This window comes from Clytia hemisphaerica, unplaced genomic scaffold (assembly GCF_902728285.1).
Source record: "Clytia hemisphaerica strain Z4C2 unplaced genomic scaffold, Clytia hemisphaerica genome assembly, whole genome shotgun sequence".
Taxonomy (NCBI): Eukaryota; Metazoa; Cnidaria; class Hydrozoa; order Leptothecata; family Clytiidae; genus Clytia; species Clytia hemisphaerica.
In genome coordinates this window covers 1,354,900-1,373,212 of record NW_027103699.1, presented here as the reverse complement: position 1 = coordinate 1,373,212, position 18,313 = coordinate 1,354,900, and the positions used below count along the sequence as shown (strand labels likewise).

Sequence of the window (18,313 nt, the reverse complement as noted above, 5' to 3'; positions counted from 1 at the left end):
TATCCTGCATATAGCCTTTTGTGTTTAAAGGTTTTTAATTTTTAATTTCTGCTGGAAAACAATAGAATTTCAATGTGAGGTACGTGTGAGGTACGAAAAACTGAGATTTCTAATTGTCATATCTTGAATCTGGAATGTTATTTCTCAAAAATATTTGGAGGGCTTACTAAGGACCGTGGAAAGAATCTTTTAGCCAATTTTCATATTTTATCTGGTTATCCCTTTAAAAGTTTTCAAACAAAAAGGACAAAAAATTACGAATCAAAAAAAAAAATCCTTCTCTAGACTATAACCAACAATGGGCTTCTCTTTACCACACTTCCCCCAACCTCACAAAGATTTTGCAGTAAATGGTAATACACAACTTGATTTTCACTTAGGTCATTAGGTTCTTAAGCCTTTCAATGATAAATCCTGAAGAAAATCAAATTCAAACTCACCTTAAGATTTGGGTATCAATCAATCAGTGGGAACCAATCAGTCTGGATATGATGTACGATAACAGTCTTGATGTATATGGATGATGGTCCAAAACTGTTCAAAAAGAAAAACAAATATGATTCTTATTAACAAAAAGTACAATCATTAGGCATGGCCTGGAGTAATACCTTTAAGGGAACATTTTTTGGCAAAAACTTAATTTGGCAAACAACTAAAGCCAGCAAAAATTTTTATCTTTGTGAGAACGAATTTTGGTGAATGAATATATTTTAAATTTTGACAAGAACTTATTTTGGCGGATGGCCAGGCAAATCTTCCCTTTCTATTACCTTTTTTTAATGATTGACGGCAAGAATCAATTTTGGTTAGAACTGAAATTGGTGAATTTCAAGTTTTTGCTACCTCAAGTAAAATTTTTTCTCCATTTCGACCAGACGATCTCAATCAAACGGAATTGAAATTCGATTGTCGAACGCAATCGAATCTCAATCCAACGACCGAATTCTAGGTAATATTTGATTCGTTTGATTGAGATTTTTGTTCGAGTCATTGAATCGAATGCAATCGAACCCAATCGAATCTCAATCGAACAAGGCTGATGGAATTTAATGATATGTTTATCGTAATGACGATCTTCAGAATTCGATGCGGCCAAGTTTTCATTATTCATTATTCATTATTTTAGGGAGATAATTCTCAATAAGTTGCGAGCAAAAAAAATTATCTCCATAATTATAAAAATCAAAGAAGCGCACTTTTGGTAGATGAGATGGTAGGGCCATACGGGTTCGTTTTTAAACGGATATTTGTCGGACCGTTTGTTTTGATCTTTCAAAATCTTGATGAAGCGCCAAAATAACAAAATAATGGCAACTTGGCGCGGCATTTTTTTTGACATGCGGGCGGCTTACGGTAAACATAACATTAAATTCCATCGGCCTAATATTCGATTGAGATTCGATTGCGTTCAACAATCTAATTTTAATCGTTCGCTTGCGTTCGATCTGGCTCAATCATCGGTTCTGTTCGATTGAGATCGTCTGGTTTCGAGTATCAACAGACTGACCCTATTATTGGCAGACGGAAGTAATAGATAGAATAGCTGTTTTCAAAATCAAAGCATACGCCAGACAACCCGGTAGTGACCTGCGCTGCATTTTTTGTAAGTGAAATTGCCTGATTCTTACCCCTCCTACCTAGCCCTTAATTTGAGAATGTCTTGTTGCAAAAGGCCAATCAATTTTAATCGTTCGATTGCGTTCGATCTGGTTCGATTGGCTCGATCATCGGTTCCGCTTGATTGAGATCCGTCTGGTTTTGAGTATCGACCGACCGACCGACGTAATGGATAGAATAGCTGTTTTCAAAATAAAAGCAGACGCCAAACGACCCAATAGTGACCTGCGCTGCACTTTTTGTATAAGTGGAATTGCCTGATTCTTACCCTACCTAGCCCTTAATTTGAGAATTAACCTTGCAGATTTTTTGTATTTCCCAGAGTGTCTTGTTGCAAAAGGCCAATATTCTTATGATACTACTGGAGCACACAATAGATACTTACCTTTATGAATGGCAGCAGCAGTCAGTGACAGCAAAATCTTGATTTATCCTCTTTACTTCTCAGTCTTTGAGAGAAAAAGAGCTCACGTTGAACACTCCACGTTGAGTTGAAGATAGTCTATGTAGGTGGTAGACCATTGAGTTTCAAGCCGAAGGCTAGAGGTCAATCTCCTTGGTAGGATTTGAAGCCAACAAATCCTACCAAAGTTGCGCGGCCTTGAGCGACCCGCCTGGTTTTTACACAAATGACAGATTGAAACTAAAATTTACCGCTTCATTTTGAAAAATATATCACTCGAAAACAAAGGAATTGCTAGATTCAATCCGTCATCAAAAATACGGCGCATATTTTAAGGCTTCAATTTTTCTTGCCTGAGAAAGGTTAGAGATTGACCTCTAGCCTTCGGCTTGAAACTCAATGTGGTAGACTATACGAAATACAGACAATAACAAGATACGGTCTTCAGCCATATATCAACATATGGCTTTGCTCGGCTTTGCTAGAGGATAGATAATTGTATGCTAGCCGACAGACAACATTGACAATGACGATCCCTGTCGATCCCTTTACATCATAGCGCTGAGTTTAGCCTGGAAAATATATGTACTCTCGCGGAACACTGCCTAATTGCTTTGCGTAACTAACAAACGTACGGGCACTGTGCAGATGAAAGGCCCACTACGCTGCGCTGCTGGGCCAAAAAAACTTTCTTTTAAAGACTAGATTCCCATCAAAATGAAGTTGGACTGTATAAAAAAGGTAAAGAAAAGAATAATCAAGCATTCCGGATGAGAGGAAATAGGAAATATTCAACCCATCTTTGTGGCTCTTGTTCTATCAATGTTATTAGTACCTTATTCTCATATACAACATTTCAAACCTTGTAAGATGTAATAAAGATGTTATATGATAATCTGTATGAACTACGTCACCCTACTGGACTGAACTTCACTCTTTGTCAAACCCCCGTCGAACCTGAGTGACGCAACATGATGACAGAATGATGTCACCCACAAGTACAAAATAATGGAAAATCGAAAATCGAATCTCCATTTTTCATTTCTCTGTTTTTGATTTTCAAAAACAAAAATGGAAAATTGAAAATCGAATTCATTTCTTCAGAGATTTTCCCCCAGGGCTGAAGGGAATTATGGGACTAAAATATTGTCTTGACCGCGAAAGATCACCATCGATCCTACAGGACGGGGCACACATGATAAAACTTCCTTGACGATGAGGAGAAGGGCAGAAACTTCGCCTACATAGGAGATAAATAAAAAATTGAAAATTTTTCATTTTTCAATTTTCAATTTAAAAAAAAAAATGGAAAAATGGAAAAATTCAATTTTCATTTCATTTTTAGTGGAAAAAATTGAATGGACGGAAGTACCCACGCATTAATTCAGAACTTAGACCTAATTTTCGTGCATACATAATGTTTCGCTCGATTTCGCGTAGAGGCCCAATTTACTACCGAACTTGACGAGCTAAAATTAATACTGAGTTCTTCCAATCTAGAAAATAAAAAAATGGGGAAAAGTCATGAGAAATTCAGTGTAAAACTGATATCTTTACAGCAATCGGTGAATTTATTATTTTCTTTCTGAAGGGTTTGTTATCTACAAGAAACAAAAAATGAGTACTTTGCGCTTATTCTTGGTCAAAAAATTTTGTATTTTGTTAATTAACAGGTTTTTTTCTCATACAAATCCAATTTATTTCAATTTTATTTATTTCCAAGGCATTTAACGGTGGTTAGACTAGGCACACAGACAGTCATACAGAAACATCATAAAGTGAGAGTATATAGCTAAAAACTCGAAAATTCTAGTTTCCTGAAGGCTCGTCTCTTCATTGCGCTGCGATCATATCTTAATGGCTTCAATCCTTTCAGCTTGTGTTTGTTGTTACGACGTCTAGCGTTTCCTTGCAGGTTTATTGTGATACTTTTACCTTTAGACTATCAATAATCAATAACTAACAAAATAATAGCCAGTACCAGTGACACGAAATTTACACATACCCCTCCTTAAGAGATGCTAAGTTATTTCCTTCTGAATAAATTATAATTGATAATTTTTAAAGGATGAAAAAATTACGTTGACGAAGTATGCAGTTTTCTAAAAATTCATTTAAAAATTTCTGCACGAAATACACAAACCCCCTCAAAGGATGCTAATATTTCGTTCTAATTAAATTATGATGCATAATTTTTAAAGGATGAATGAATATGCAGTTTTCTAAAAATTCATTCGCAAATCCATTCCTTATGATGGAGATAATAATACCAGAAACATGCCTCTGGCAGCCATCTACAGTTGGTCGTGTTTCTGGAGATAGCTCGTGAGGGCTGAGGGTTTCCTGGCTAACGTAAGGGGGTTAGATAAGCCATGGGGTCGAGGGTAAAAACCAGACTATATATTAAGAGAAAATCACAAAAGGGTGCTTGTTTTGAACTTCAGCCCTAACCCTAGATAATGGCCCAATTAATCATATTCAAATAACCACCACACTCTAACCACACCCATACCCAAGCTACTAAGCTACTAGCCCGAAGAGCGAAGGGCTAGATGGAGTGCTTTTGCTAAAAAGTGTGCCGTAGTTAGGTAGGAAATCCTGGGAAATCCTACCTAAGTCACGTGACATCGAAAACAATACAATGTAATAGCAACAATACTTTTTCCGATATTCCCTTTTTTTTGCCTGTGATACCGGGGGGGGGGGGCACTCAAGGTAAATGACCTACCAGACGTTCGGCCCTTAAGGGTAGGTTTTTCATAATTCATCTAGTGCACTGTAAGGGTAGGAAATTACAAAACTGCACTGAACTGCACTGTAAGGGTAGGAAATTGTGGTGAAAGGCCATTTTTTTGGTAAAATTGGCACAAAATTGGTCAATTTTGGAGGAAAAATTCCGCATTTTCTTGGAAAATTGCAAAAAGTTTCGCCCGTACGGGCGAAAAATTTTGAAAAAATGCACTCTAACGGTATGATTTTTCATGGAAATTCACTGCACTGTAAGGGTCCGATTTTAGAAGCCAAATTTATGGCCGAACGTATGGTCGTTTTCAGATCGAGTGCCCCCCCCCCCGGGCTGTGATGCATGGCTTAAAGCACGATATCTAGCCCTTCGGGCTTTATATTTATGGCTGAGTTGCATGCAGGTCCTCTTGACCACAGATCTGTAAAGCCCGAAGGGCTAGATTTGCGGCTTTTATCGAAAAGTGAAGCCTAGGTTTGGAAGGATTTCCTACCAAAGTCACGTGACTAAAATATGCAATTTCACCGGTTTGAGAGATGTGAAATAGCGTTTGCCGCCTACTTTTTTTTTATCTCGCGCTCCGAAAACAATTAAAATGCTAGATCCTATCCATCGGCACAAAATTTAAAAAGTCAAATTTTTGCTTCACTTTTTTTTGCTGGAGAAAGCTTGAAGTTGCCTATCTAGCCCTTCGGGCTTTACAGATATCTGTGCTCTTGACACCATAAATATATAAAGCCCGAAGGGCTAGATGAGATGGAGTGCTTTAAGCGGCTTTAAGCTTTTCCAAGCAAAAAAAAGTGAATATCGCAAAAAACATTGCTGCTATTGTTTTCGAAAACCCGCGAAGCTTTTGATTGGTCAAGCGCTGAAATTCTAATGTAATGATGTCACGTGACTTAGGTAGGATTTCCTTAGGTAGGATAACCTACCTCGCCAGAATGCCAGAATCGCTGGCTCGAGAGGGCTGAGGGTTTCCTGGCTAACTTTTCAGCAAAAGCACGATATCTAGCCCACAGAATATCTGTAAAGCCCGAAGGGCTAGATTTGCGGCTTTTATCGAAAAGTGAAGCCTAGGTTTGGAAGGATTTCCTACCAAAGTCACGTGACTAAAATATGCAATTTCACCGGTTTGAGAGATGTGAAATAGCGTTTGCCGCCTACTTTTTTTTATCTCGCGCTCCGAAAACAATTAAAATGCTAGATCCTATCCATCGGCACGAAATTTAAAAAGTCAAATTTTTGGTTCACTTTATTTTGCTGGAGAAAGCTTAAAGTTGCCTATCTAGGCCTTCGGGCTTTACAGATATCTGTGATCTAGCCCTTTCAGGTTATCTGATATTCCGATGGCGGATTGGCGGCCGCCCACGCTAAAGCTCTAAAGGGAGCGGTCCAATTTCCCCTCCGTGAGAAATGATACCTTATAGCATATCCTTTTATATACACACCACACACAAAATGTACAATTTTTACGTTTCAAAAAATCACATTTGACAACAAAAAAGGCTGCTAAATTATCGTTCTCTTGGGAATCATTGATATTTTTTTTGATTTTTACTAATAAATACTTATGCATCAATTCCCAAAAGAGAAGGACCAAACAACACGAGAGGTATCCATCAAAGGAACATCAATTACGTATCGTAATTGGTCATTGTTGAACAAAATGAGAATTATTTCTGAAAGTTTCTCAATCTATTCCCTTTGGATCACTTTAAAAGGTCTAAAGTGATGCATTCTCTTGACACAAATCGTTCTTTAATTAAAAACCAAAGTGGTACACAAAACATACATTAAATGTTCATTTTAGTATAGTATACATTATCCTTCGCGCAAAGGGAATATTTTCTTCTCTATCGCGGAGAATAGTCATGTTTCCTCCCCACAGGGAATAACTCAGTCGTTACGTTTTTGAACACTTCGTTCCTCTTGACTATGAGAGAATTATTTGCGTTACGTCTATTAAAAGGTACGTTTTTAATGATGTTTCGAGAGGGAATACTTTGAACATCTTTACTTTTGATTTAAAAATAAAATAAAACTCTCCCGGGTCATAAAAAAAGCACATAACGTTAACTGAACGATATAGACGTTAGATGAACGTTGAAACAACACTTTGTGCAAGCTGGATTTCTTATTTCGTCTTATTACATGAGGTTCGCTTGCTTATTCTGCCATATATACCCTTATTACCCCTTATGACACTTCAAATCTGAACTATGATTTTGAGATTTTCTTATTCCGTCTTATTACACGAGGTTTGCTTGCTTATGCTACCTTATATACCTTTATTACCCCTTATTACACTCCGGATCTAAACTTTGGTCATTGAGATTCTTAAGAGTTTCTTATTCCGTCTTATTACACGAGGTTTGCTTGCTTATGCTACCTTATATACCTTTATTACCCCTTATTACACTCCGGATCTGAACTTTGGCCATGGAGATTCTTAAGATTTTCTTATTCCGTCTTATTACACGAGGTTTGCTTGCTTATGCTACCTTATATACCTTTATTACCCCTTATTACACTCCGGATCTAAACTTTGGTCATTGAGATTCTTAAGAGTTTCTTATTCCGTCTTATTACACGAGATTGCTTGCTTATGCTACCTTATATACCTTTATTACCCCTTATTACACTTGTGATCTGAACTTTGGTCATTGAGATTCTTAAGACTTTCTTATTCCGTCTTATTACACGAGGTTTGCTTGCTTATGCTACCTTATATACCTTTATCACCCCTTATTACACTCCGGATCTGAACTTTGGCCATGGAGATTCTTAAGACTTTCTTATTCCGTCTTATTACACGAGGTTTGCTTGCTTATGCTACCTTATATACCTTTATTACCCCTTATGACACTCCGGCTCTGAACTTTGGTCATGGAGATTCTTAAGATTTTCTTATTCCGTCTTATTACACGAGGTTTGCTTGCTTATTCTGCCTTATATACCCTTGTTACCCCTTATTACACTCCGGATCTCTACTTTGGTCATTGAGATTCTTAAGATTTTCTTATTCCATCTTATAACACGAGGTTTGCTTGCTTATTCTACCTTATATACCTTTATTACCCCTTATGACACTTGAATCTGAACTATGTTCTTTGAAGTTAAAGAACCATAAGTTAAGTCCTTATTACCTGTTATTACATTTTTTTGCTTAAAATTGTAATAACAGGTAATAAGGGCTATTTTTTGTCCTTATGACCGCTTATTACACTATTTTGCTTAAAAATGTAATAACAGGTAATAAGTGCTATTTTTTGTCCTTATGACCCCTTATTACACTATTTTGCTTAAAAATGTAATAACAGGTAATAAGGGCTATTTTTTGTTCTTATGACCGCTTATTACACTTTTTTGCTTAAAAATGTAATAACAGGTAATAAGTGCTATTTTTGTCCTTATGACCCCTTATTACACTATTTTGCTTAAAAATGTAATAACAGGTAATAAGTGCTATTTTTTGTCCTTATGACCCCTTAATACACTATTTTGCTTAAAAATGTAATAACAGGTAATAAGGACTTTCCTCAGGCGTCTATAATTTCAAAGACCTTAGTTCAGATCCGGAGTGTAATAAGGGGTAACAAGGGTATATAAGGTAGCATAAGCAAGCAAACCTCGTGTAATAAGACGGAATAAGAAAATCTTAAGAATCTCAATGACCAAAGTTCAGAGCCGGAGTGTCATAAGGGGTAATAAAGGTATATAAGGTAGCATAAGCAAGCAAACCTCGTGTAATAAGACGGAATAAGAAAGTCTTAAGAATCTCCATGGCCAAAGTTCAGATCCGGAGTGTAATAAGGGGTGATAAAGGTATATAAGGTAGCATAAGCAAGCAAACCTCGTGTAATAAGACGGAATAAGAAAGTCTTAAGAATCTCAATGACCAAAGTTCAGATCACAAGTGTAATAAGGGGTAATAAAGGTATATAAGGTAGCATAAGCAAGCAAATCTCGTGTAATAAGACGGAATAAGAAACTCTTAAGAATCTCAATGACCAAAGTTTAGATCCGGAGTGTAATAAGGGGTAATAAAGGTATATAAGGTAGCATAAGCAAGCAAACCTCGTGTAATAAGACGGAATAAGAAAATCTTAAGAATCTCCATGGCCAAAGTTCAGATCCGGAGTGTAATAAGGGGTAATAAAGGTATATAAGGTAGCATAAGCAAGCAAACCTCGTGTAATAAGACGGAATAAGAAAGTCTTAAGAATCTCCATGGCCAAAGTTCAGATCCGGAGTGTAATAAGGGGTGATAAGGGTATATAAGGTAGCATAAGCAAGCAAACCTTTTGTTATAAGACGGAATAAGAAAATCTTAAGAATCTCCATGGCCAAAGTTCAGATCCGGAGTGTAATAAGGGGTAATAAAGGTATATAAGGTAGCATAAGCAAGCAAACCTCGTGTAATAAGACGGAATAAGAAAGTCTTAAGAATCTCCATGGCCAAAGTTCAGATCCGGAGTGTAATAAGGGGTGATAAGGGTATATAAGGTAGCATAAGCAAGCAAACCTTTTGTTATAAGACGGAATAAGAAAATCTTAAGAATCTCCATGGCCAAAGTTCAGATCCGGAGTGTAATAAGGGGTAATAAAGGTATATAAGGTAGCATAAGCAAGCAAACCTCGTGTAATAAGACGGAATAAGAAAGTCTTAAGAATCTCCATGGCCAAAGTTCAGATCCGGAGTGTAATAAGGGGTGATAAGGGTATATAAGGTAGCATAAGCAAGCAAACCTTTTGTTATAAGATGGAATAAGAAAATCTTAAAAATCTCAATGACCAAAGTACAGATCCGGAGTGTAATAAGGGGTAATAAGGGTATATAAGGTAGCATAAGCAAGTCAAGGTCATGTAATAAGCCAGAAATAAGAGAATTTATCATTGAGACCCCCGGCAGAGATATTTAAACCAATCATGTGACTGGGTTTAGCTTTCCCAAGGGTTTTCTGACCCCCTGATATCAAGTACTACGATGAAGGATAAAAGGTCAGAATTTATCCCTCGATAATCATTCATTCAGGGCCAATGGCCCGAAGACGTGTGCTCTTCGTAGATTGGCACTCTGTCAATGGATCAGCAAATGGGAAAAGGAGACTTTCACTTCAAGAGAACGAGAAAGGTAAATTTACTTGTCCTGTTAAGCTATGTCTTCACGCTGATTTTGGTAGTAAGCGTGGACTAAGGAAACATATTGATAACAAGCATCCATGGTATTATTATTTTGATGAACAGCCCCAAATTAAGAGGGAAGATGTAGTGTTAAATCAACCGAATGTACCAAAGAAAGCAACAACGACTTCGAAACCATACTACTCGATGGATGAAGGTATTGGTAAAGAATTTTATAATTGGCTAACCACTACAACTGGAGGAGGAAAGAACCCTCGTGAGTCAAAACAGACTGCAAAGCGTGCTTTGAAATTTTTAATGGACAGCTCTGGTGAAAATGAATCTCAAGCACCTCTTACATTCGAACTCATTGATTGTTGTCTGGGTTCTCCTTCAATAATACTTCATTTTTTAAAGGTATTGGAAGAGGAGTGGAAAATGACTTCTTCTGGATCACTGAATTACGTAAAGTCGATTGCAGATCTGATGGACTTTCGCAAATCGATGGGTGTTAACGACACTAAATTGAGGTGTTTCACCGTCACCGACGTCTATTTGAGAAGGGCAAGAGAGAATTTACGGAAAAAGAAACGTTTAGACAGTACAAGGAATTTCGATTTAGAAGCATTGATAGGTCGAGAGAGTTGGGCAACTTTAGAGGAAATGGAGCAAGTGATACCGTTCCATATACTGCGCTTCAATGATATCATTCACAAATGTCGATCTCAAAGCCCTTTACCGAGCAAAAACGAGATAACCTTTTGTACTCGATTCATCACAACTTTTCTTTTCTTACGTGTAAAATGCAGTAGACCGATGACGTTCCAGTTTCTAACACTCTCAATGATTGAAAAAGCAAAGACGAATGATGGTTTCATAGACCAAAGAGAATTTAAAACTGCCACTACTTATCTATTCGACACCTTGATTCTGACAACAGATGTTATTGCTATTCTTGATGTATATATTGACCTTGTACGACCGTTGACTAACCCGACGTGTGATTACTTGCTGGTTTCTACTACAGGTAACCAATACCAATCATTAACATCAGCAATGACTATTCTTGTACATGAAGCAATTGGAAAATACATACATCCAACCCGTTATAGGCAAATCGTAGAGACAACCAGTTCAGACATGTTATCCCTGCAGGAACAACAAATCATTTCTGAAGATCAAAAGCACAGTTCAGCAGTGGCAAAAACCTATTACAAATTAAAGCAGTCAAGGAAAGTGGCGATAGAAGGACGGCAGTGTATGGAAAAGCTGCTTGGTTCAGCAAGGAAAAAGCACCAAAACTCTGTATTGGACGTATATTGTGACTTGACAGCCTCAACCAAACGATCATTATTTCCTACCGCACAACACGTCGACAAGCAGGTGGCAGGACCTTCTTCTGATAACATGACCAGATCCTCGCCATTTTTCCCTGCAGATGCAGATGTTGAATCTCAATGTACCGAAGTCGAGAGCATCTTAAAGAGAGTTCAAAACATGTGTTCTCCAACAGACACTGGGACAGAAACCTTAGATACGTCAGCAGATATTGAAATGCAAATAACAAACGTTACCGATGGTTGCTCACCTGTCAACACAACACAGTTCACTACTCATGCAATAAAGGACATGAAAAGCAAAGATGTTTCGATAAAAAAAGAGGCAGCACCGAAGGAGACAAACAAGAAAGTATCGAAAAATGTCAAATTCACGCAAAGTGAAGATGAGTATCTATTGAGCGGCATCAAAAAGTATGGGAAAAAGAGCTGGGCTGCAATTTTGAGAGATGATGACTTTTCTTTTCATGAATCAAGAACAAGAGATTCTCTGAGGGTTAGGGCCGACTCTGTAGCCTTTAAAAAACTCTTGAATCAAGATCAATGATACAATAGTTTTGAATGTTCTGTTCTGTAGTTACATTTATGCATGTTTTGACATTTGTCATGAATACAGAAGAAGTTTTAAATATATCAATCCGGTGTGGTTGGTATATTTCAAACTTCCTCTGTATTCAGTTTATTTTTGATTTAGAAACAACTTAAATAGCATCCGAATAATTTGTTTGGAAAATGAGCAAGTATTATGGAACTTCAAGTTCGTCTAGTGAGTCGGATACACCCCTTCTTGAGAAAATGCTTAGTGGAATTCCAAAGAAAAAGAAGTTTCCTCCTCCAACTTTGAAGAGATCCAAACGTCAAGGAATGTGTATGTGTTCAGGGGACGAAAAATCTTCTCAAGAGTGTAATGTTATAAAGATTGAATCGGACTCAGACTTTGCAGATATTCCTGAAGAAATTCTAAAACAAAAGGACCAAAAAAACTTAATCGACTTTGAAGATGATAGTGCTTTTGAAAACCTTTTGCTGACAATAGAATTAGACAATGAAAGCTTTAAACCAAAAGCAAAAAGTTAAGGATATTTTCAAAGACAAATATATCTATTATAATATATCTATCTATTACTCATCAAAACGAATAGCATATAGATTGTATTTTTCAGTTGGATTTAGAAAATTTAAAAGTGTTGGAATATTGCGTTTTAATATCAATATAATTTTATCATTGTAAAATTAATCGAAAGTTTCTTAGATGCCTTTTATTGCCATTAAATCCTGGGTGGGTGGAGATGAAAAATTTGAACGCACACCAGGAAAATATACACACGAATGATAATCTATTTTTACCCTTAAATGGTATATAAAAAGATTACTACAAAATAACACTTAGAATAATAAAAGCTGGTCTGGATAGAAAATGGTCTCAGTCGTCGCTAATGGTCACAATATCTCCGTTGGTAATGATGTTACTTTTGAACCTTTTCAACTTTGGTTTTACGTCCTCCTCTGAATCGCTTATTTCAATCACTTCAGTTGAAGGGTTCCCCTTAAATTTCTTCAAAATTGGTGGTTTAATATCTTCCTCAACCTCAGAATCAGTTGAGTCGGTGTCGGAAGCGCTAATTTCCATTACCTCATTAAAGCATTTTGCTTTGAATTTCTCTAACTCTACTGGTTTCACATCTTCGGGTTGGGCTTCAGCTTCGTTTTCACTGTCGGAGCAGTCATCTTCAGAGGTGTAAACGATTCGAGGAACCTTAAGGGGTTTAGGAACATTTCTTGATAGCCACGCTTCATAAAAGGAATCTGCCTCTTCCCAATCGTATTTCCTTCGGATCTGGTACCTAAAGTGGTATAAGATGAGTAGTTGACTAATTAGTTAGTTAATCAATAAATTATTTCATTAGTTAATTAGTTAGCTAACTAATTGAAGTTTAACAAACTTTTGCCTCTACTTAAAGGAATATTTTCTAATTCAATGAACACAACCTCATTCCTTTTACTTTAACGTTCATGATCATATTTATATATCACATTATCATATCATATTGCACATACCTTTTTACATCCTCCTCAGAGATTGGCAGTGATTTCCATTGTGAGTCTGATAAGTTTTTCAGTTGATTAACTTTCTTCTTATAGTCGATAGAATCTCTCTCATCAGAAAATAGTGGATGCTTCTTAACCCATCGTTTTTTGTCAGCTTCATCCGAAGCAAGGAAATAGAAATCGACTTGGTCGTCGTCCACCTGTAAACTTGGATCTTCAAGTAAGCTTTCATTTTCATTGGAAGAGTCTTCGACAAGTTGTGAAGAGCAAGCAAGATCTTCCTCCAGGTCACTATCGTGGATAAGGCTATCTAAAGTACCATCAAAATCGTTGTACACTGCACCCTCATCCTCTTCATCACTGTTGTCGCGTTCATGTCGGTCAGTATTTTTCCTGAGATCAGCATCAGCACAGCTGGTAAATATTGGGATGTCTTTGAGCACTTCTGCACAATAGTGAAATATTTTCATACAGTGAAGTCTCATCCAGTCTATTGACAAGAAACAAAACTTTGTTATAGATTGAGCAAAGTGAACAGTTAGTCAGTCAACCATATATAGATTTTCAAACTTTTCCAGGGTGAATTCCTATTAACTATGCTAATTAAGTTAAGTAAAGTAAAGTTAAGTAAAAAATAAATAAGAAAGTAGTTTGACAATTAATTTCATTTATGTACACTTACTTCTAAGGTATGAATCCTTTCTCGGCAATGGCTTTGTTTGGAACGTTTCAAGTCGTTTTTTGATCGCTTCATTATCCCGATCATTGACAAAGTCTGGTATTTTATTTGTGGTTATGAAAAACCCCGATCTGTAATTGACCTTCGTTGCTTTGCTATGCTTTTGTGATAACATGAAGAATCCACCTGAAAAATCCAAGATATAGTTTTACAGTTTTAGAAAAATAAATGATCGTGTACGTATGTGAAATTAGTATGTGAATTTACATGTAAAGCGTGACATTATCGAAATTCGTTCAGTTACGATATCACTCTATCCCAATGAGATTGTTTTAGCTGGCTTACCCTGCAATATTCTTTTCGCATCAGAAATTGAAAGAGAATCTGAAGACCATTCATCCATGAAAACTAATTGAGTGTCATTGTTTATCAAATGTCCAGAAAACCTTCCTTCTGCCACAATACCAGCAATATGATCTTGGGAAATGATTCCTTAACAGAAAAAAGCAAAGTGTAGTAATGACGATTTGATTGTTGATGTGTTAACTTTGTCCTGTTCTTATTATATGAAAAAGGCTAAGAAATTTCAGAGCAAAAACAATCTAATAAGGTTTGGGTATTGACAGAAATCGACCGGGAATAAAGTTCAGCTTGTCACAAACTTGAAGGAATTTGTATATGTATACCTTCAAATGGGGCCATCAAGCCTGTCTTTCCACTGTTCACTTCACCCTCCAAGCAAAGTTTCGGTTCTTTATCTGGAAATCTTCCGTGTAGGAGCAGTTGGTAATATTTCTGAAGGAATAGGGTACGCTGCTTTCGCTCTGGAAAGCTGTTGAAGATTGCTAAATAAAAATAGGGTAATAATTTACAGTAACACAAACTCGAACATGAATTTTACTCTGAAATAATTAGATAGAGAATGGAATTACAGAAAGTATTTAAGGATAACATCTATCTTTGAAAGTGAATAAGAATTGATCCGCATTACAGAAAGATTTTAAATAAAAAAACCTTCAATTTAGAGGGAATTTAGTGTATTCAAGTATAGGTAGTGGTGTAACTGTAAAAGTTCAATTGATTCAATAAAAAAGCTCATTTTTGCAAAATAAAATCTAAATTCAAATTTGATTACCGTCCAAAAATGGTTTCGGGTATGGAACTCGATCTTTCCTGTACGTGTATTTCACAAATGCACGTGGGGATGTGTTTGATGGAAACGATCTCACTTTTATGAACTTCTTTTGAGAGATGACAAAGATTGTACCAGCTGGTAAGCATTCTATATAGTTGTACATGATTTGGATTGGCTGTATCAGACGACACGTTGGCTTAGATAAAACCCTTATCAAGGAGGATACGTGAGAGGCACATGCATTGGCAACTTGGTTTTGTCCAAGTGCCCATAAGATAAATTCTTCTATGCCCTGAAGGTTGACGTAAGTAAATTTGGAATCTTGAGCTTTTTTGTAAACACGTCCCTTGCAAATGGAGTAGTGTTTCTTTTTCATAAAGCGGTGAAGCTCGTCAGCAGCAATACACAGTGGATCGGTTGGTATGAATTTCGCAACTGAAGGAGGTGACACTGTAGTGATAGAAGTGAGATATAGAATATAAGCTGCTTCAATGTTGGTCTCAAAACTACAAAATGGGCCACTGGAAAGGTAACCAAATGAGATACAAAGTCAAGAACTTTTAGAGTAACCGGTAGTAAAAGGTATACTAGGTAAAATTGATTAATTATATAATTTTATAATTAACCAACTAATTAATTAATTAATCAATCAATGAATTAATAATTTAATTTATTAATTAATTAATTTTAATAACTTATTGATTTCATTTTTATAATTTCAATCTTGTATGTAGATTTTGAAAGACTTAAGAGAATAAAACTATTCCTTACCACTACTTGAAGTCTCGTCTATGGTTTCCAATTCGATTTTGGTGAATTTGATATTTTGGATAGCACCCAACATCAGACCACGTACATCATTTGCAAGATTTTTAGTAAGAACGACTCGTGCCATAGGGCGTTCGTCAGCAAGGGGATCTCGGAACTCGGGATTTTCAATCAATGTGATCTTTCTCTTCACTGCTGCAGCTCTAACAGCTTCATAATGATACCTGAGCGCTCGACTACACACTCCTCTGTTGTTATGGTCTTTCAACACTTGGAAAAGCAACCTTGAATACGCCACCAGCGTTGTGTAAGTTCCTTTGCCTATAAGGCAAAAAAATAAAAATAAAAATAAAAAAAATAAAAAAAAACGTTTTCAAGTATTTTATAATCGAAATTAATTTTCATTCATTTTTCCAAAAATGTAAAAAACAATTTCCAACTGGCTATTGGTCAAGACGCACTTTTAACACTTGGGCAAAACGCAATTTAATATTTGTAAAATTAGTTTTTCAAAATGAGGTTGGCTTCTCAACTTAAAAACAAAATTACAAAAGATGCCGTACCGATTCACAAAACTTGAAGCCGCCCCTTTTAATATACAATAATTTTTACCTCTGACAATGATTTCTTTGCAATCACTAACATTCAAGCCAGCCAACATAATTCGTTTACATATTTCCGCTTCGATTTTATTTGCACCACCTCGTGTTGAAGATATCGCTATCCAATATGAAATCCCTAAAAAATAGTCCGTCCCAATTAACAAAAGAACAAAGTTTTAATACCTTAAGAGAAGAAATTTTGTAAGAGAAATAGAGACTAGTGGGGAAAAAAATTAAGTTTGGCCATAATCATGATCAATTTTTGAAAATATCGTCGATTAAAAATCAAATTATGCAATTAATTTTTACCTGGTATGACGGTTTTCTCCCCGTCTATTTCGTAACTTTGATAATCCTCATCCGAATCTAACGGTGCTTCTCTTCTCTCTTCTTCTTGCCTTTTTCGTTTGATTAGTTTGTGTCTCATGTCGCTCACTTTCATGCCACAAAGACAGGAAAAGTAAAGCATCACTTCATCAAAACGCTTTATTATGGTTTCAATCTCTTCTCTTTTATTTTCAAGGTTGTAGTTGGCTTTTTCAAGGTCTTCATCAAAAACATCCCATAGACAACGAAATGATATAACAAAGTATCTATCAACAACGATAGGCACTATGAAGTTTTTAAGTGCACTTTTAATCGTGTCACATCTTATGGTCATTTGTACGCCTGACATCTTGCTCACGCGAAGTGAACATCTTTCACTCATATGGCTTATTGGTATATATTTTCGCGTGTTACAAATTTTAGCGGGTACGTAATTTCGCGAGTTTTTTGGTCAATTTTCGCGAAATTTAATACTGTTTAAATTTTTCAAAATTACAAAATCGCGAAATTAAATACGCGCGAAAAATTTTTTGTTAGTGTTTTGTTAGTATTTTTACATCAAAAACGTTGTGTTTCAAGCAAAATCAGTCTTTTTCTTGCTTTATATTCCCACTTTCTGAAAATACCTAGTTTAGTGAATCGCGAAATTTAATACACGCGAAAATTTTCCAGAAGTCGGCAATCGCGAAATTTAATACACGCGAAACACGTTTTTTCGAAAAAATTTCGCGATTCGCGAAAATTTGTAACACGCGAAAATATATACCAATAAGGTAGTCGGCTTTTGATGTGCTGCACCCTCAGTCGGGTTCAACAGCCCTTGTGCGTAAAGCTATAAATATTTCGGTTGGACCCGCCAATCCCCGAAAACTAGAGTTGCGAGCTGACGGGGGGGGGGTGCCGCCGCCCGACTTTTGAACTTTGGACCCTTATCGGGACTAAAAAAGAGAAAACCAAGGAAAATTTTGGGAATTTTACGATCCTTAGCGGGACAAATTTGACCAATTTTGACCAAATTTCGATCTTTCAGGGGGTAAAAAGTTGAAATTTTCCTATTTTTCCGAACCCTTGGTGGGACTGAAATTTGGTTTTTTGATTTTTCCGACCCTTAGCGGGACTTTCGAAGTCCAAAAAAGGTACCCTTGAGGGCGGCACATACCGTACCCTCCATTTGCCTAAGTACCCCCTCCCCGGGCTTATTTCCAATACTACAAACATGAGAATACTTAAAGGGACATTACAGTAGTAAAATGTAAACATTGCGCGAACCACGTGTCATTAAAGAGAACAATTAAAATCACGTGTCCAAAACAAACTTGTAAAACAATACTATACACGGGTTTCGAATTAAATCTGGCGCGAGAGAAAAAATCAAGTAAATAAAAGGAGCGACGGGAGGAGCGATAAGGGGAAATGCCTTATAAAAGGTTGATAGATTTCCTTTCTTCTCTTTTGAAAGCCAGGTGTTCATTCAAAAGATGTTTTTCTATTTTAAATTCAATAAAAGAAATATGATTTTAATTGACTTT

General features: G+C 36.4%; 1 protein-coding gene across 1 annotated transcript; it reads right to left on the bottom strand.

Annotated features, from left to right (window-relative positions):
- Window positions 1–12,544: 12,544 nt before the first annotated feature.
- On the bottom strand, window positions 12,545–17,169 carry LOC136803976 (uncharacterized). The gene is made up of 9 exons (XM_067060708.1): window positions 16,767–17,169; window positions 16,468–16,593; window positions 15,859–16,176; window positions 15,088–15,537; window positions 14,639–14,797; window positions 14,298–14,444; window positions 13,956–14,138; window positions 13,283–13,763; window positions 12,545–13,068 (listed from the first exon to the last, which is right to left on the bottom strand). The coding sequence occupies exons 1-9, from the start codon at window positions 17,164–17,166 to the stop codon at window positions 12,648–12,650; spliced, it is 2,685 nt and encodes an 894-aa protein (XP_066916809.1). The 5' UTR covers window positions 17,167–17,169; the 3' UTR covers window positions 12,545–12,647.
- Window positions 17,170–18,313: the final 1,144 nt, after the last annotated feature.

Coding starts and splice junctions, on each gene's coding strand:
- LOC136803976 (XM_067060708.1), bottom strand. CDS start 17,166: ATGAGTGAAAGATGTTCACTTCGCGTGAGCAAGATGTCAGGCGTACAA. Junction 14,798..15,087: donor CCCGAAACCATTTTTGGACG/GTAATCAAATTT, acceptor ATTTTTATTTAG/CAATCTTCAACAGCTTTCCA. Junction 14,445..14,638: donor CTTGATGGCCCCATTTGAAG/GTATACATATAC, acceptor TTTTCTGTTAAG/GAATCATTTCCCAAGATCAT.